General features: G+C 44.6%; 1 protein-coding gene across 7 annotated transcripts in view; it reads left to right on the top strand.

Annotated features, from left to right (window-relative positions):
- The window catches only part of TBC1D1 (TBC1 domain family member 1), a 201814-nt gene that overhangs the window by 128529 nt on the left and 53503 nt on the right, over window positions 1-19782 (top strand). For 4 of the 7 annotated variants that reach the window (XM_028165582.2, XM_007178830.3, XM_057546687.1 and 1 more), the window contains exons 12-13: window positions 795-914; window positions 1903-2042. In XM_028165582.2, coding sequence (XP_028021383.2) covers window positions 795-914; window positions 1903-2042 — 260 coding nt within the window. The remainder of the gene's footprint in view (window positions 1-794; window positions 915-1902; window positions 2043-19782) is intronic. The other 3 variants (XM_028165583.2, XM_057546686.1, XM_028165584.2) reach the window with 1 other exon arrangement.

Raw genomic sequence — 19782 nt, 5'->3', positions numbered from 1 at the left:
CAGTGTCGTTCGTCTTCCCGGGATGCTCACGCAGAGAGAGTGTGCTGAATGTCTACACAAGAACCCCGGGGCCACCGCTTGTGTGTGTGTGTGCTTGTCTGGTTTTGGTTTTCCTATTTTCAGTCTATCATTTGAATCTACTGAATTTTACTATTGATTAATTCCCTCAAAATTATTATGAAAACAGTCTTGATGGCAGATTATTTTTTATATACTTATTTTCACATTCCCCTGCGCTAGTGTACACACACACACACACACACACACGTTAACAGCAATGTGCTTGATCATATACATTGCGATTTGTGCCATATCAGAAACTTCCTCATTAATTTAGGCAAATTATTTTTCTACTTTGGAAGGAAGGAGTCATTTTGGATGATGGACTGAATTTTTTATTGTTGTGGTTTTGTTTTTATTTTGGTCAGAACGCTTAACATGAGATCTACCCTCTTAACAAATTTTTTGCGTGTTCACGGTATTACTAACTATGGGCAGAGTGTTGTAACTGTAGACACAATGTTGCACAGCACATCTTTAGAATTTATTCATCTTGTGTAACTGGACTGATGTTTGTTAATTAGTTCATTGATTCCATTCATTTAAAGTAATAGAATTTTATTGACTAAAAATGAAAGTTAAATCTCATTTGTAAACTATTTTTGATTTCTTACCCGCTTTAATTTCCTTAGCCTTAGAACTATAAAATGTTTCTTCTGTTTTGAAGGTTATGTTTTATGCTTTGTGTGTTTTTGTTTCTTTATCCTAAACTCTTTTTTCAACCACACTCTCAGCATCTCCTACCGTAATGCCCTGCGGAAAAAACTTCATTCTTCTTCCTCTGTGCCAAATTTTCTAAAATTTCTGGCTCCTGTAGATGAAAATAACACCTCTGACTTTATGAACACAAAAAGGTAGAGTTTAATTTAGATATATCAATCTGGGTAGAAGTGTTGATTGTTAGACATATAGGGATTTTTCATCTGTACTTTTGCCATTTAAAAAATCATTTTCGCTAGATCTATTGTATCTTCTTTCTTATAATTTTTTCTTACTGATGATGTGATTTAAAAAATGTGGAGTCAACCTGTTATCCAGTTTTGACTAGGATTAATTTATTAATATATTGTTATTTTCAGCAAATTAAAGAAAGTCTTAACCGTTGTCTCTAAGTGATAGAAGTGTTTCTGGATAATGAGCATATATGGCTGCCAGTAAATCAGTCAGGATGTTTGATCTCTAAGTTCAGATGATTGTTCAGTTGTTGGTATATATTCAGGTGTAAGTTACAAGGGGTTCCCGAAGTTGTCCTGTGAATAGAAAGGAAATTAGTGATTGTGTTTATGTATATTGAAAACTATACTTTATTTTGCAGTTTAAAACATACAGATGTTAAAACAGTCATCATTAGCAAGTGACTGCATAATTATTGCCCTTGCTGGTTCTGTGTAATTTAATGTTTTTCTTTTTTCTTTTTTTTGTGATGATCCTTGGAGACACAGGCCTATGCTAAGAAAATCTCCCCTCACACAGACTAGGGGAGATTGTGGCCCGGGTGACAGCGCCCCCTTTAGGCCGTCTCTCTTTTCTGAAGTGGCACCAAGAGAGGCCCAATTGGAAGTCAAGATCCATGGAGTGTAGTTCTTAATATCTTTTACCATAAAAATAAATTAAGGACATGTAACCTTACTCTTTCCATAAAAAGCACCCTGTCAGAAAGCAGTCCTGTGGGAGTGTTGCCCCACTGCGAGTTTGATTTGATGCCTCTGATTATCTAGTTATGTTTGCTGGTACAAAGATAATTTATAATTTAGTGCTCTGTTTAAAAAACAACAAAAAGTCAAGCTAAAATACCTGCTTATATCTCCTCACCAGTCATAAATCATTGTCTTGTAATTTTAGGGACTTTGAGTCCAAAGCCAGCCATCTTGGTGACGCCAGCGGGACCCCCGTAAAGACACGGAGACACTCGTGGAGGCAGCAGATCTTCCTTCGAGTGGCCACCCCGCAGAAAGCCTGCGATTCTCCCGGCAGACACGAAGGTAAGGCCCACCCCCGACGTAAAGCTAGATCCTGGCTTGAGTTTCATCTGTAGCAAAAGCACATTTGGTGGAAGAAGAGGGGAAGTGAGATTTCAAGTCAAAATCATCCCCGGATTTTAAAGTTCCCTGGTTGAGAAGCTCAAATGGCAACGCCTATCACTGTTTCCAGCGGATCTGTCTTCCCTCTCTGCAACTGAAGTGTCGGTTTCCACCCTACCTCAGCATGGTGTGGTTTTAGAGCTGCCTCTATCCCACTGGTCACACCTGTGATGATCTGTGCCTTGTCAGTTGCTGTCACTCAGTCTGGTGTCACAGGAGGACTCTCTCTCATCCTTCTTGTGCCCCCTAAAGAAATACAGGCAGACCTCAGAGATATTATGGGTTAGGGTTTCAGACCAGCACAATAAGAAGAATATTGCAATAAGGTGAATCACACAAATTTTGTGATTTCCCAATGCACATAAAAGTTATGTTTACACTATAGTATAGACACTATAATGTAGTCTTTTAAGTGTGCAATAGCATTATGTCTAAAAGAGACATACATACCTTACCTAAAAAAACCTTGATTGCGAAAAAATGCTAACCATCATCTGACAATTCAGGGTTGCCACAGACATTCAGTTTCTAAAAAATGCAGTGTCTGTGAAGTACAATAAAGCTAATAAGCACAATAAAACAAGATATGCCTGTATAGGATGTGCTAAAGTTTATCTTTAGGCCTTTGTATGTTGAGTTATAATGTAAAAGAGGAGTTTAAATGCAGTTCCTCTGAGTAAAATTAAGATTTTTCTCTACCCAGTGATGTCATAAACTTTCAACAGTAGACATTTATTTTCCTTAGTGTTCCTTAATCAGAAAACATTTTTTCCTTATAAAAGCACAGCAAAACAGACCTCCAAAGATTACTTGAATTCCTCAGATTGCAAGACTGCATGTAGTGGAGACTCACTCTTGTCCCTCGACACACTTCTTCATGCCTCTTAGGAAGCAGCCAAGGCTAACCCAAGAGTGTTCAGACTAGGTTCCATGCAGCTGTCCAGGGGAGGAGGTGCTGTTGGAGGAACCCTCCCTTCCTGCTCCCCTCCCCCCACTGTTGTTTCTTCTCTCTCCCTCCCCGCCTCTCTCCCCCAGAGTTCTTAATATTTGATTCGGATAATGAGTCCTCTGCCAAATTAAACAAGAGTCTGGTTTGGGCTCAGCTCGCTTTGTGATATAAATCATAGAACTTCATTTGTACTTAGTTCCTTTGGTTCTAAAATGGTTACAGTAGTGTTGACTCTTCACATCTCATGGAATTACATTAAATGATAAATGTGAAAGTGCTTTGAAAACCTAAAGACATATCACATGTCAAGTGGTAACACTTTTGTTGCCGTTACTGCGTTTGGAGCAGTGGTGTGTTTAGCTTCCTATACCCATGTTCCCTAGCAGGAGCAGTGTAAAGGAGCGCTGGATTGATTCATTCAGTGTGATGAAAAAATTTTTTTTAGTAAATTGAGTTATTTCGATTTGTATCATTTTAGACACTTTTGTTTTAAAGATTTCATTTTCATGTTGTAGATTGCCTACTAATGTCCAACAGCCAGATTGTGTAACCTAGTTCCCTCCTTTTTAAACTTGTAAAATTCTAAGCCAAAGGGGTTGCTTCGGTAGTGGCTGTAGAAAACAGCAGGCTCGTAAAATGCACAGCTCCCGGTTGGAGCTCTGGCCTCTGAGGAAATGGCTGGTGTCTACAGGCCCCACCCTGGTGCCACTCTTTTCCCATACTTCCTGGAAGTACGGTGAGTTTCTAGACGGGACCCGCACTGGTATCTCCTGGTCAGCGTCTGGGGGACCTGAGTCAGAAGGTTAGTCAGTGCTGGCAAATGCTCGATTCTCTGGAGAACCCCAAGATAAAATGGGCAAGGAGATGGCGCTGTGGGCAGCGTGAGACAATGTGATCTTGTGTCACCCCAGCAGGTAGAAAGGGAATGGGGAAGAACGCCATGGTTTGTGTCTGAATTCTCTTTTTGAAAGTTAAGCAGGAAACTTCTCTTTTTAATTGGTTTAGTCTGGGAATATTGTAAGAAATGGATATTTAACTCCAGGTTGCATTGTTATTGATAATGTTTGCAATGGACAGGGTTCTTTGGTGAATTCTGGGCCCTCTGACCCAGCCGGGCAGAAGTTTGCAGGGAATGAGCTGGGATAAGTTGTTATTGCCGCAGAGGTCAGAGCGCTGAGCAGATCCGTCCAGTACCCTGCAGGCCGGGCGGCATGGTCTCCAGGAAACTGGGAACCCAGGGCTTGGTGTGTCCATCTCCCCTGCTGGAAATGGTACTAAAAATAGCACCCCAATGTCTGCCTAACAGGCCCCCCAGGATCACCTACTTGTTTGCAGGAAAGCAGAGAGCTGACCTCTTCATCGTGGCCTGAGGTGGTCATGAAGATGAACTTTGGGAAAGAATTTAGAGCTCATTCAGGGAAACCTCCTCTGAAAGCAGGAGCGGAGTGCCTGCATCCAAATCCCAGCTTTTCCCCTTAGGAGCCGTGATCTGGAACCAGCTGTCTAATTTCTCACCTATGATATAGGATTAATTATGCCTCTTGCCACACTGATTGAGATAGGGGAGCATGATGTTTTTATTGACATTTTATTTAAGAATTGAAGAATTCATAAGATTAGAAAGACTGATCAGTGGTGCACACGTTTCTGGTATAAAGTCACCTTCCCCGTGTGGAAGTCCTTCTGGTGCTCCCCCTGGAAGCTTCTCTGGCCTTGGCCCCTCTGCAGGGGTTGCCGTGGAGCCGCTGGCCCGCGCCGTCCTGCCTCTGGGGCCCCGGAGGAGCTGCTGTGCTGATCGGCCAGGGTTTTGATTCTCTGGCGGCCAGTGTGAGCCATGGTCGTGCCATTCCATGGCCATGCCTGGAATGCTCTTCCACTGGTATAACCATGACTGAGTCCCTCACCTGCTTCAGACTATTGCTGAAAATCACCTTTCCACTGAAGCTGCACTGGCCAGTCTATTTCAAGTGGCACCCCACCCCATCAGACATTCCTACTCTTACTCTGATTTTTCCCACAGCATTTATCTCTTTGAAACATACTCTAGTTACTTACTTATTCATTATCTCTATCACCAGGTTCCTGCAGTCCACAGGCTATATGACTTTTAAGGGAAGGCAAGTAAATTGCTCAGATTCTTACAAGCTTAATATTTGGTCCTTAGTGATTTCTCAACTCCCTCCTCCTTCCTCTTCTTCCTGCTTATGTCCTTTCTGCTCTTACTTAAGAAATGCTGCCTGAATTTTTAAATTATGTGGTAGGTACTCTGTGTATGAAAGAGAGAGGTAAGAGAAAATAGAAGCATTTACAACTCTGAATTGGTATAATAATAATAACTTATCATGCCCTTATTTTTGCCAAGTGCTTTACATGAGTTATTTCCTTTAATCCCCAGTCAACCTTATGAAGGTCGGCATTTTTGTTACACCAGTTTCACAGATGAGGGAGCATAGGCTTGGAGTGGCTGAAGTCGTTTTCCCCAAACCACAGAGCTGGTCGGCAGGACCAGAGCTCGTGGGTCTGTGCCCCGCAGTTCCTGCTGAACTGCACATAGGCCCTGCGGGCCTGCTCCCTCCTCTGGAGCCTCCCTGTGTCGGGCGTTTGTTCTCAGTCTATTCCTGTGTCCCCTTGCCAGCCAGGCAGCAACACGTTTCAGAGCATTTTAACCTACGGACTTGGCTTCAGTTAATCGTACCCCTCCCTGCATGTTAGCACTGGGACTGGAGTGTGCCGGGAGGGAGGTTGATTCCTTAACATCTGTCTAAATTTTCTTCTCCCAAATCAGACATCTTCATTCTCTGCCGCTGTTTGCTTCCCATCCTTCGGGCGCAGAGAGCAGCACCTTCCACTGTGGTCTGGGACCACTTGGACCAACATACTTTCTGCGTGTTCCCCTCCAGCTGTGAGACCTCCGGATCCTCAGGCAGCTGAGGGTCCCAGAGGTCCCTTCATCAGCCGGGCTGTCCCAGGCAGAGAGTGTGCTGCTAGAGGCGCCTCTAGGCCTCTGTGCGGCTCTGCCTCAGGGGTGGGACCCATGGGCGGCCCAGGTGTCTGCAGCCGGCGGCATGAGGGACTTAAAAGTCTGCTTGTAAGGAACACTTCAGCAGTTCCTTTAAAAGTTTAAGGAACTTTTAAAATGTTCCAGGTACTCGGAGTGGCTCTTTGTGACTCTTTTGCATTTGTATCCTGGCACTGCAAACTTCAGTGAAACAGGTCTAACCTTTCTTCAAGGTAAAAAAGTGAGACAGGGATATTTGTACTGTCCCATCCATTTCATCCTCTTTGGAAAAAACTAATAAAGGAAACTAGAAATTTAAAAACCATGGTGTTTGCAGAGCTGTAAGGATATAAGGGAAGGAGAAATAGAATTTTCTGTAATTTGGGGGTTCTGGTTTTCATAGACGGGCTAAATTCTAGAGAGAAACGTGTTAGTGAGTAGGGAGTGTGATCCAATTAAGTAGAGTGTGAAAGAGAGGAGAGTCCAAAGCCAGGCAGTGTGGACAGAAATGGAGAGATGAGACTGCACAGATGCTGTCTCCACGTCAGCTTGTCCCTTCCTCAGGGCTGTGTGGCTTTCTCTGTGCACAATTCCTGTGAAATAATTGAGCTGTAAGAATCTGAATTTCATGTTTTGGAGACCTAACTGGCAGGCAGTTAATTTCCATTTAGAAATTTACTTATAAACGTTTAGTAGAACAAGCGCAAACATTCCCAAATCCCAGGCTGTTTTGTTTGTTTGTTTGTTTGTTTTAACTCAACAGAGACCAGTTGGTCCCTTCTAGGGATTCCCACTTGAAGTTAGGTTACCAGAGTCCAGCAGGGTGGTTTCCACTGTGACCCCTGGAGAAAGGGGGGTGTCTGCTTCTCCGCTGGTAGGTCAGGTGCACGGCATCACCGCATCGCTGGGAAACTCTGTGATAAATAGGGCAGCCACTTGCTTGGAGACTTGGCAAGGCAAGTTTATTTTTGTGATAAAGCAAACATAAGTAGATCGTAAAGTAGAATGCTAAGAGTTGCATGGTGGTTTAAATTTAAAGCAGAGTCTTCAGTGATGCTTTAAGTTTGTGGCCACTTAGGACTGGTGCCCCAGAAACCCCAGGGAAAGGCATTCTCTCTCCTTTGTGTTACCGGTTCTTTGGGTGGAAGGTTTGTGAGAGACTGACTGTGTGAAAGGTACGTACTTGGTAAACTATAAACTCGACAGAGGGTGGTGTTACGGGGGTTCAGTTAAATCTGTCCCAGGGCAGAGCCCTGAAGGTCGGGGGTGTTGGAGACTGCGCTCGTAGAGCGGGCTGCGGGCAGATGTTATTGCTCCTGATAACCGCCCTTGGTCGTTCTCGAGCCTTCCCGCCGTGGATCGCCACCACAGGCCTGCTGTGAAGGTAAAGGCGGTAGAGGTACGCTCATGCCTCAGATGGAGGGTGAACACGCCTGAGGATTAAGGGCTTTCTCCAGGTCCTGATGTGGAGCAGCACTTCACAGACTGCCCTGTGCTCAGACTCCTCTGGCGATCTCGGTAAAGGCAGATTCTGGTGCTGTGGGTCTGGGTGGGTCCAGACGGTCTCCGTTTCTGACGGGCTCCCCAGCGATGCTGACGATACTCGTCCACTGTGAGTGGCAAGGGCTTGGAATGAGTGACCAGGGTCCATCCAGCCCAGACCATCTGGTCCTAGGTTTAGGACTCCTGTGTGTCTCTCTGCTGTTGTAGATAACCTAAGGCGTCACCCATGTGTGTCGGACCTCAGATAAATCTGGGTCATCAGTGACATTTTTTGAGAGGATTTGTGCTCCCTGGAGAAGCGAAGAGTTGGTCTGGTGGGGGAAATGCAGTGATACAAAACACATGGCAATAGGGATAAAAAAGAATCTGACAACGTGCCAAGTGAAACCAAACATCTGGCCTCTGCCTCGTTCCTGCCGCTTTGTTTTTTAGGGAAGCTTTGTCTCCTGGGTGGCAGCAGGGCACAGAGAGTGTGCAGGTGTTTGTTTTCTTAGCTGTGGGCTCAGACCTAATTGTCAGGCCTGCAAAAAATGCTGAAAATCAACTTCTGACTTAGATGTTTGGTAGTAGAAATACTCCACAGTTTTTCCTCGTAGTGTTTCATACAAAAAATAATTCTTTGTTGTTAAGAAATAATTTTTTAGGTAACTCCCAACCGTGGAATGGGGGAAAATTCTTTTACTTAACCTCTGTGCCAAGGAACAGTTTTAGTCTTGGTCTAATGCCTTTCATTTAAGCATTTCAGATTACATTGTGCATTTACCGATTTCGCCAACAATAGAAGCATTCAGGCTTTACGTGTCTTGTTTAAAAAAGGAAAACCCATCTAATATAGATAAGATTTATTGATTTGAAACCCATTGTATAAGTAAATAGTCCACTGAAACTAACGTTCAAAGGGTTTTTGTGTTGAGTATAGCTGTGTCAATATGCCTAATTTATGATAAAGTTAAGTCGATTGGATTAGATATTAGATGTAAATAATAATGGCAAAACCAAGGAATATAACCTGAATCTTTATAATGACTATTTTATATTATTGTGAAAAATGTAGCAACTGCTGTGTGACTATGATTTATTTGTATTGTTCATGGCCAAATTTTCAAAAATTTATATACCATTGGGAAATTTTAATGGATGGTATAAGCAGAATAACTGCAAGTAGGACTTTACTGGAACCTGTAAGCATCACAGTGACGTCTGTATGACCCTTTGTTTTGATCCATGGTTCTTAGCGTTCACTGTGTATCAGTCACGTGGGGAGACTTATAATATGGGCTGCACCTGGCTCTCTGCTCTCACTGTGTCAGGAGGGTGGGGTTGGGCCTGCACTTGAACTCTTCTTTCTTTTTAAACCCACCCAAAGCATTCTGATTGTGACCCTGAGTGAAGCCGCTGGTTTAGTTAGATGTCGGAGGGTGACTTGAGGCACTGTCACCACTTGGTGGCAATGTTGCTCCCTGTGTCTTGATCGCCCTCCTTTCTTTTTCCAGTCCCAGAGAAGTGTGCTTTCTTTTTTTCCCTTGTTTTTGGTTTTGGTCTTCTTTTGGTTATAGTGTGTACCTTCCTCGCTCATTTGCAACTTCATTGAATGGGGAGAGCTACCTTCTGAAATCAGGATGTTTTTCTTTTCTTTTTCTACAAGGTTTTAGGGAGTGGGCAAAATAAGGAAGAAAAAAATGGTCTCTGATTGCCAGATACATGACTTTTTAAGATTGTTCTTAACTTACTTTCCATATAACTTTGCTTTTCTGTGGCCAAGAAAGACCAGGTTCAAGATAAAGTATTGCAAGCCAGGGACTGATTGTTCATGGATTTCAGTAGTTTGAAGGTACTAGATTTTTCTCCTTTATTGTGCTTCTTGGCATGTCATTACAGATGGGGAAGCCACAGTGAATGGCAAGATTCTACCTCAGTTTGCTGTTTGTGTGCCTGATAACAGTTGTAAGTTAGCGTTGATTGAGCCTTTCCTAATTAACCATTGGCGTTTAAACAGTCAGTCCTTATGCTTTGTGCAGAGGCTGGGGTCAAGGGTTGATGGTGATACAGAGACGAAATTTTAACCTCTGCTGTTGGTAGGAAGGCTGCAGGGGCCGAGAGCTTGGGCACTGGAGGTTCTGGAGCCCAAAGGCCTGGGTGTGAATCCTGCTTACGGCACCCTGGCTGGCAGGGAATTCCTCCTTAGGGCTCATCTAACTCCAGAGCCTGTGCGCCTGCAGGACTAGAGTCCAAAGTCGAAGATCTAGATTTGTCACCCTTGAGCTGTAATCTGTAGAGACTGGGGCAAGCCACTGAAGTTTGTAAAGCAAGGAAATGAATGGTAGGTAGTTTGAAACTGTTCTCAGGGGGATAGAATCTGTAGACATATCTGAACTTGAAGCAGTCTCAAAATCGGGGCAGGACTAGGGTGAGGCAAGCAGGCACCCTGAGTGCAAAATTTAAGGAGGCACTCAACTTTTAGGGCCCTGCAAGTATGGACCCTTCACTTACATGGCCCTGAGAATGATGGTACCCTACAGCCTGGACAGCACTGCCAGGGGAGTGTAGATTAACTCAAAGGAGGAGTCCTTGGCAGGAAGCTCGTGTTTTGTTTTAAAAAACAGCTTTATTGAGCTAAAATTCACGTATTATACAATTCACCCGTTTAAAGTATACAGTGTACTTTTCTGTATTTACACGGTTATGGAACCATAACCACAATCTAATTTTAAAATATTTTTGTCCCCCAGAAAGAAACCCATAGCTGTCACTTCCCAAAACCAACCCCCCCTCCCCCCAAGCCCTAGACAACCACTAATCATCTTTCTGTCTCTATAGATTTGCCTATTCTGGACATTTTATATAAACAGAATCATGCGACATGTCGTTCCATGAGTGGGGCTGCTTTCGCTTCGCCTGATGTTTTCAAGGCTCATCGTGTTGTAGCGCGTATCAGTGCTTCATTCCTTTTTATGGTCAATCAAAACTCCAGTGTATGGATAGACCTCAAATATAGTCATTTACCAAGTCGATGGACATTTGGGTTGTTTCCACCTCTTGGCCATTTATGAATAGTGCTGCTGCGAACGTTCATTTACACGGTTTTGTGTGGTCGTGTGCTAAGAAAGGGTTTTAAGGGTGAGTGTGGAACCTCGTTCTCTGGGGGGCTTTGAGTTGCCACCCATGATTCTGACCATGGGGATGGTTAGGCCAGTGGGGGTGGGTGAGCCTCCCTGCTGCTGGCCGTGTTTGCCTTTCTTCCCCTCTAGGCTGAGAGGGCGAGTGCGCGGGATTTTGGTGTTTCCCCCAGAAGCTCCTGGGAAGGCGAGGGGTGGGGAACCTCCGTCAGGGCTTCCACAGCTCTCCCATTCTGGGAGGCAGGGGAGATAGTCCCAGGACTGCAGGTTAGTGACACTGGCCCAGGGCTACATTTCTTTCAGCTGTTCTCAAAACTGTGTGTCCAGAATCCCTTGGAGAATTTGTGGAAACACAGATTGCTGTTCCTCATCCCTAAAGTTTCCGATTCTGAATTCTTGGTGGAGCCTGAGAATGTGCAGTGCTTACAAGTTCCCGGGTGATGCTGACATTGCAGGTTTGGGGACCACACTTTGAGGTCCTCTGAATTTCTTAAGCTGATGGGCAAGGAAGGGTACGTCCTATTCTGATTTAAACTCCAGCCAAAAAAGCCCTGAGTGGTTGTTAGTATAAAAAAAAAAAAAAAAAAAAAGATTGAAAATTAAAATTAGAAATGTATTTTATGGCAGATTATGAAACAGCCAACAAATTCTATCTTCTTTGCAGTAAAACTAACTGAACATTAATAATAGCCATTGTCGTTATCCTTATCATGTATTGAGCGTTTAGTGTTTGCACTCTCACACAGTTAGCTGATAATCCTCACATCTCAACTCCATGCAGTTGGTACTATGCCTGTTATTTTGGAGAGGAGGCTAGAAATGTTGAATAACGTGCCCATAGTTATTCACAGTTATCCCACGGCGCTTAGTTCACCCAGTTACTTTTCCAATCGGGTCAGTTCTGCTGTAGATCCAGCATCTTAATCACAGTAATGAGCTGTTGACAGTTTTAGGAATAAATTATCAGGAGTTTTGACTGGTTTACTCACTTAAGTTAGTGTTTGTGTGGTGATAAGCTGCGTTAGAGTGAAAAAACAATTCTTATGTTGGAAGTGTTCTAGAATTGAATGTTAACTCCTGCTAATATAGCACATGTTTGGGACATTATTTACTGGTAATTCTAATTTTTTAAAAACAGAATTAGAATCTTCCTAGTTGAATGGCTTCTATTAAATTCATTCATTTAAATGAAAAAGGTACTGTGCCTCCTGGAGGGGCAAGGCCGGGCGTTGCATCGGATGTGAGCAAGCGGCCCCAGAATTACAGCTGCTGGCACGCTCAGCGCCCTCGTGGTTTTGTAAAATCCGTAGATAAAGCAAAGGGACACATTAAACTGCTTTCTGAATGGATGTTTTTCCAAGTAAATGTGTTTTATCACTTTCATATAAGTGAAAATATTTGCAGAATGAGTACTAACAAGATTTTAAACATCATTTACCAAAGTAGGAATAATGTGATTATGGTCTTATACAATTCTGAAAATAACTTGTAGTCCCAAGTATGCATTTTATACCTGAGAGAATAATGGGTTTTCCACAGTAAGTTTAAGTATTGTGCTTCATTTCCTCTCCCTCTCCAGGTGTGTTAGCTTGAGAACTTTTTTTTTTTTAAATAAATTTATTTATTTTTTAAAATTTATTTTTGGCTGTGTTGGGTCTTTGTTGCTGTGAGAGGGCTTTCTCTGGTGGTGAGCGGGGCTACTCTTCGTTGCGGTGTGCGGGCTTCTCACTGCGGTGGCTTCTCGTTGCGGAGCGTGGGCTCTAGGCACGTGGGCTTCAGTAGTTGTGGCATGTGGGCTCAGTAGTTGTGGCACGCGGGCTCAGTAGTTGTGGCGCACGGGCTCTAGAGCACAGGCTCAGTAGTTGTGGCACATGGGCTTAGTTGCTTCGCAGCATGTGGGATCTTCCCGGACCAGGGATCAAACCCGTGCCCACTGCATTGGCAGGCGGATTCTCAATCACTGCACCACCAGGGCAGCCCCGCTTGAGAACTTTTGATTAAGGACAGCTCTGGCGATGAGAGGTTACAGCCTTACCTCTGCGGTTTGGTGTTTGGAATTGTCTTTTGTTGCAGCATCTTCCCCAGTTGCCAAGGCAAGGTTTTTCTTTTTTCCTGTTAGCACCAGCCTTGTCTCCTGCCAAGCCTTGTGTTGGGGCGGGATATAGAAACAGTGGGCTTTTTCTGCCCTGCAAGGCTCATTAGATTGTGGGGCTTAGATTAGAGGCCATAGGCGGGGATACCTGCCTTAACAAAGGGGTATTTCTTCTATCTCTGCAAAATGGCTAGTGTGGTTTGAGTTCATCATTCTGCCTGAGAGAAATCTGTGCGCCACGTCCTGGAAGTTTTCTTCCATTGTCCTTAACGCTCCTGTCTCAGTCAGACCTGGTGTATGTCCCAGCATACAGCAGGTTACATACCGTTAGACCAGATGTTCCACCAGCACATGGCAAAGTCACCGGGTTTCCATTCATTTGCCTAATTTCCTCTGTGCGGCCCCTTCCACCTTTTTCAGCCCCTCACTTCCAGGTACCAGAGTTTTGACATCATTTAGAGATTGTGTCTGACTGAATGTACTGGAAATCCTGTCACACTGGTGTAACCGGAGAGGGATTAGCTTTTCTCACATAACAAGAAGTCTGGATGATGATAAGGCAAGGTCATTCACTGGCCCTGTGATGTTCCCAGTGAGCTGGGGTCCTTTTTACTTTTCTGTTTCATCCTCTTGGATGCTTCCCGGTCACAACATGGCTGCTTCACCTTCAGCTTCCCCTACAGCTCTGAGCAGAATGACGGAGGAGGCAACAAGGAGCGGGGCGGGGGCGTGACCCCGCTACACCAAGAGAGCAAACTGTTGCAAGAAGTCCCTAGACGAGCATTACTTGTGTCTCATCATCCGGAACTCTGTCACCTGGTCACTCATGGCTGTAGGGAGGCTGGGCGACACTGTTTCTTGGCTGAGCACACGGCCACCTTGTACGAGGGGCGCCCAGCCGTGGGGATGAAGGGGAGGAGTGGATGTGGGGCGGGGCCCAGGGGCTGCAGCCCTGCCCAGGCAGAGTGTCTCTCCGCCCCGTCGTGTGCTGTGCTGCTTCCCTGTGCCCAGAAAGCTCCTCCCCTCTACACCCAGCCCAGCACACTCTAACACTGACAGACTCCTTATCTTTCAGCGCACTTCCCTGTTGCCATTTCTTCCTCCTTTCTCTCGGGCGTGGTCAGCCTCTCCATTCCCGATGTTCCTTAGGGTTTTCATTTGTCCCTGTTGGACCGCTGCTGCTTTGTCTTGTGGTTCTTTGTCCTGACCTTCAGATCTGTACCGTCTAACATGGTAGCCGCTAGCTACCTAGAGCTATTTAAACTCAAATGTGAAAATTTAGTTCCACGCCCTGGACTCATTTCGGGTGCTCAAGAGCACAGCTCTGGGCCGTTCCCCTCATTCATGTTCTCCTGGACACGCTGCTCTGGGTGGTGAGCTCTCTGAGGTCCCCCTTCGTCCTGACTCGACTCAGGATCACAATCACAGCACCTTGCAGGTGGCGCTTGTGCTGTGTTCCCTCCTACCCGAAGTGGTGGACTTTGGGCAGAGGCAAGGTACTCTGTGCCCCACCCAGCTTCTAAAATGATCGCTACTGGATATGTGCAAGGTGAGTCCACTGCTTTCGAGGAATCCTAAAAGTAACTGGGAACTTTGAAAGTTATCTGTTCCACATTCCTGATTTTGCAAATGAAGAAACTGAAGCTCAGAGAGAGAAAGGGACCCACTTAAGGTCAAACAGGTAGTCAGTGGTAGAATGAACTAGAATTGTGGTTCTCCTTCCATTAAACCAGACCTGATCGAGTATCACCAGCCTGTTTGTTTTCCCAAATTAAGTTCCATTCTTGCTTATTCAGCCAGTTTCCAGCTTCTTGAGAGAGGAAGTTGTTTCTTGCTCTTGGCTGTCCTCAAATGCCCACCGCGTGGAGGCAGTGCTCAGAGGACGTTCCGGAGACAGATGAGCGTAAGCCTGCCTTAGTCAGTCAACGATCACTTAGTTGCAGGAATCAGAATATGACTCAAGCAAGCTTAATCAGAAGGAGGCTCGTAAAATTCAAGATAAGAGCAAGAGTCAGGAACTAGGACGTTGTCAGGAACCCAGGAAGTCTCTCTGGCTCCCTCTCTTTTGTATCATGTAATTTTTCTTTTTTCCCTTTTTTTCCCTGGTCTCCTCTTCATCCTACACACCAGCCTTCCCAGCTTGCTCGTCATTGTACACGGTCTGCCAGCCCCCGAGTCCATACGATCTTGTAGCTCCAGAGGCATCCAGTTACCTGTACCTGAATGCCAGGTTTTTGGGAGCTGATTGGCCCAAGTCATGGTAGCTCATCCAGGGAGGGATGGGAGAAGCGTGGTACCAGCATGGCAGTGGGGACCCACCCGAGATATTATCTGGGCTGTGAGGAGGAGAGGAGCAGGGCCAGTGCTGGGAAGAAAGGGCATAGCCTCCGGCCACCACACGTCAGTGTGTTCTCGTTAATTCTATTGCTAACCAACCAAAGGCAGAACCAGGAGAGTGAAAGTAACCGGGGCTCACAAGCTTTTTAACAGTTGGTGGTTATCCAAAAGTAGGTGAAAATGTGTGTGGGCAAGTATGTATGTAAATTTCTTATTACCAGGAGTACTTGGATAGAAGCTGAGTGACCTGTTAAAGATTCCCCTGCTGGGAATGAAGCTCGATTGATATATTTACCCAGTAACAAGAATTTGGAATTCTTAGAGCAAATAGATGTCACGCAGCTCAGCAGCCAGAGGTGGTCAAGATCCCTGGAAGAGGAAAGGCTGGCCACTCTGGGCTTCCCGTGGACCTAGGGCACAGCCGTGTGTGTGTGTGTGAGCTGGCCTTGCGGCCCTCTCACACGCCCGTGTCTGCTTAGCTCTTGCCCGACCACTGCACGCACTGGGAGCCCATTTCCTAAACCCATTTCCAGCTCCGTGAGTCAGGGACACTGTCTTGTTATGGTTCTGCGACCTGGCACAGGGCTTGGTTTATAGATGGTGCTTGGTTTCTGTTGGAGGCGGGGGTATATGATTTTGGAATATTAACCAAACATGGGTATTCTGTTGTTAACTACTCAGACTGTACTGTGTAAAAAATAACATATACCTGAAAAAAAAATACAAAGAAAACATTGATATTCTACGGAAGTTTTGATAAGTTGTAGTCAGAGGTGGTATTTTCCTGTTTCTCTTTTTCAGTTTTACAGTGTAGTTACATTTTGATAGTAGGAAAAACTATTTTTCATTAAGAAACATTCAGTACATGTTTAGCCTTATGGAGGTTAAAATGGAAGCACATTTCTGTCACAAATCATGATGCTACCAGGTATTCAGTCAGGTTTATTGGAAATGAACCCAGTTGTAAAATCACTTCTCTTTTGTGGGCTTAAACTACAGGTGATCACTTGGTGATTCCCGCTTCTTCTATTGAATTATTAAACTTGGCGTGACCAGTAATTTGAGTTGCAAAAATGACAGCCTTAATTTGCAGAAATCAAGCCTAAAGGTTAGAGATACTCAGTCTTCGTTTGAAGAGTTCTTCTTCTTGGCCTCCCCGCCACTGCTGTTACCTGTCTCAAAAACCTTTGCTCCCAAGGGCCACTTACCACCTGCTCACCCGCCCCGGGAAGGAGCCTCAGAGGTCCCAAAGCACTTTGTTGCCTAATGCTTATTGAGATTCCAAATTTCTCTGGTTCCAGCAGAAATAAGATTTCAGGATGTTGATAGTTTCAGAGAATAGTTTGGGAATTGATTTAATAAAAAAATTTTTTAAAAAGTTAAATTAAGAAATATAAAAGCCCATGGAACCCTTTTCTCTATTTCTGGTAACTTAAAAGATACCATGTTGGGGACTTCCCTGGTGGTCCAGTGGTAAAGAATCTGCTTTCCAATGCAGGGGATGCAGGTTCGATCCCTGGTCAGGGAACTAAGATCCCACATGCCGTGGGGCAACTAAGCCTGCGTGCCACAACTACTGAGCTCACGTGCCTCAACTAGAGCCCGCGTGCTGCAAACTACAGAGCCCACGTGCTCTGGAACCTGCACGCTACAACTAGAGAGAAGCCCGCACACCACAACGAAGAGCCCACGCACCACAATGAAGAGCCCGTGCGCCACAGCAAAAGACCCCGCATGCCTCAACGAACATGCCATGTGCCGCAACGAAGACCCGATGCAGCCAAAAATGAAATAAATAAATAAATAAATAAAAATCTAATTATTTATTTTTGGCTGCGTCGGGTCTTCGTTGCTGCGTGCGGCTTTCCCTAGATGCAGCAAGCGGGGGCTAAGCTATTTGCAGTGCGTGGGCTTCTCATCGTGGTGGCTTCTCTTGTTGCGGGGCATGGGCTCTAGGCACGTGGGCTTCAGTAGTTGTGGCACGTGGGTTTCAGTAGTTGTGGCACGTGGGCTCAGTAGTTGTGGCGCACGGGCTTAGTTGCTCCACGGCATGTGGAATCTTCCCAGACCAGGGCTCGAACCCGTGTCCCCTGCTTTGGCAGGTGGATTCTTAACCACTGCACCACCAAGAAAGCCTCATAAATAAATCTTTAAAAAAAAAAAAAAAAAAGTACCGTGTTCTATCATCTCTGATTGCTCTTTCCATACAAGTAAATACTTTTTCTGAAATTGTAATCAATAGGTTAGTCCAAATCAGTATGTTCTATTTCTAAAATAACATAGTTTGTTAAAGTTTAAACTCTGTGGTTGAAGTCATTTTAAGGTTCCTGATAATATAATGTTTTGGTTTTTTCTGAAGAGGTAACGTGAATGATACGAAAAAAGCAAACATATCATGGTGTCTATTTGTGGTGGCACAGTGACCCGGGTCATCTCCCCCCTAGAAGCCTGTCAGTGGAGGCTTTTGGCTTTTGCCTTCTTGGTCACCCGTATTAATATCAACTCCAGTCCACTGCCACAGTCCCTGGCTGTCCCACCTTCAACCTCTCACAGCTCCTTTGGTTGTGATCTATAACTTTGCTACCAGCTGTGGGTCAGAAATGGTTTCATTATCATCCTTTTGCTACTTCATTCTTTCTGGAAAGGTATAGTTCTGTCCCCATTGTCTTTGGCATGTGTGTCTGTACTAGTTTTTAGCTGAGACTACAGACTCTTGGATGGTGGGTAAAAGGGCTCTTTTGTTCACTTAAATACTTCATATTCCAATTATGATACCCTGAGTCTGTGGAGCTCAGTAAAGTCTCCTTGATATTGTTGGGAGCTTAAGTTATTTGGAGCTTTTCATGTTAGAAAGAAAAGGGGTTCTTAATCCAATACCTCATTTTACAGATGGGAAGACTGAGGCTCAAAGACCATAACACCCACAGGAGCCTTCGTCTGCATGGTATTTAGGAATCGTGTGCAGGGTCAGCACCCTGGAGTTGGCCGGCCTCAGAGCATCCTGGTTATAGCCCTGGAGGGGGGTGGGTCTGGGCTGCGGGCTGCTGTGTTGCTTCCCACCTCTAGGACCTTGAGCCTACTACCTCACCTCCTTCCTTCCTTTGTCAGAGAGGTGAGCTTTAACTGTCTTCTTCCGCGAGAGGCAGTATTGCATAATGAATGTGAGCTTGGGCCTAAATGAGGCAAAAGTGCGTGCCCTGGGAAACCCTCACATGTCTGCCGGGCGGAGAGACAGGACTTGGGAATGTGATTTCATGTTTTGAATCGGAGTGACCTTTGGGAGGATATCCTGGAATCTCAGGTCTTCATTTATATCAAGACTCCTTCCTTGCACACCTGCCCTTTATGAGTTGCCAGAGTTTTAAAAATGGGCCCTGTGGTCCTTTGTTTTCTTGTTGTGTCACGAGGCAGAATAAAGTGAAACTCAGTGCTGGCGGGTGACTCCCGTTGTAATGAATATGCCTGCAAATGGCTCCTGGCCGCTTGAGGGAAAAAGGGTTGTGTATAACTTCAGAGAGAGATGATTGACTGGGTAGTCACTGTAGCATCCTGCTTAAGAGTGTGGATTTTTGAAAAATGGTTGTAAATTTTTAATTGTGGTAAAAAACACATAACATAAAATTTATCATAATCATTTTAAAGTGTTTTAGTTCAGTAGTGTTAAGTATATTCACATTGTTGTGTGATGGGTCTGCAGGACTTTTTAATCTTGCAAAACTGAAATTCTATACCCATTAAACAGTAGCCCTCCATTCCTCCTCCCCCCACCCCTGCCAGCCATCATTCTACTTTCTGTTTCTAAGAGTTTGACTACTTCAGTTACCTCATATAAGTGAAATCATACAGTAATTGTCCTTCTGTGACTGGCTTATTTCACTTAGCGTAGTGTCCCCAAGGTTCATTAATGTTAGAGTATATGATAGGATTCTTTCCTTTTTACTGTTCCACTGTATGTATAGAGTACATTTTGTTTATCTGTCAGTGGCTATTTAGGTTGTTTATGTCTCTTGCCTGTTGTGAATAATGATGCATTGAACATGGGTGTGCAGATATCTTTCCAAGAGCCTGCTTTCAATTCTTTTGGATATGTACCTAGAAATGGAATTGCTGGATCATAGAGTAGTTCTCTTTTTAATTTTTTGGGCAACTGCCATACTGTTTTCCATAGCAGGTGCACCATTTTCCATTCCCACTAGCCAGTGCCCAAGAATTCTAATTTCTCTATATCCTCACCAACACTTGTATTTTCTGTTTTTTTTTTTGAAGTGGACTTCCTAATGAGTGCAAAGTGATATCTCATGGCGGTTTTGATGTGCATTTCTCTAATGATTAGCGATGTTGAACACCTTTTCATATGCTTGTTGGTCATTTTTATATCACCTTTGGAGAAAAGTCTATTCAAGCCCTTTGCCCATTTTTAAATTGAGTTATTTGGTTTTTTGTTGTTGTTGAGTTGAAAAGTATGGATTTGAAAATCAGACTGTTCTGGGCTTTAGTCCTGGCTCCTCCATTTATGAGCTGTTTGACTAGAGGCAGTTGCCCCAGAATCCTCAGCGGTCTCTTGGGGGTAGTAGTGGCACCCACCTCATAGAGTTAGGGATGTTGGGCAACCACTGAGGAAGGACCCAAGAAATGAGAGCTAGAGT

This window comes from Balaenoptera acutorostrata, chromosome 5 (genome assembly GCF_949987535.1).
Source record: "Balaenoptera acutorostrata chromosome 5, mBalAcu1.1, whole genome shotgun sequence".
In the NCBI taxonomy this organism is placed as follows: Eukaryota; Metazoa; Chordata; class Mammalia; order Artiodactyla; family Balaenopteridae; genus Balaenoptera; species Balaenoptera acutorostrata.
Note: the sequence above shows the minus strand (reverse complement) of the source record. Positions and strands in the feature narration are given on the sequence as shown.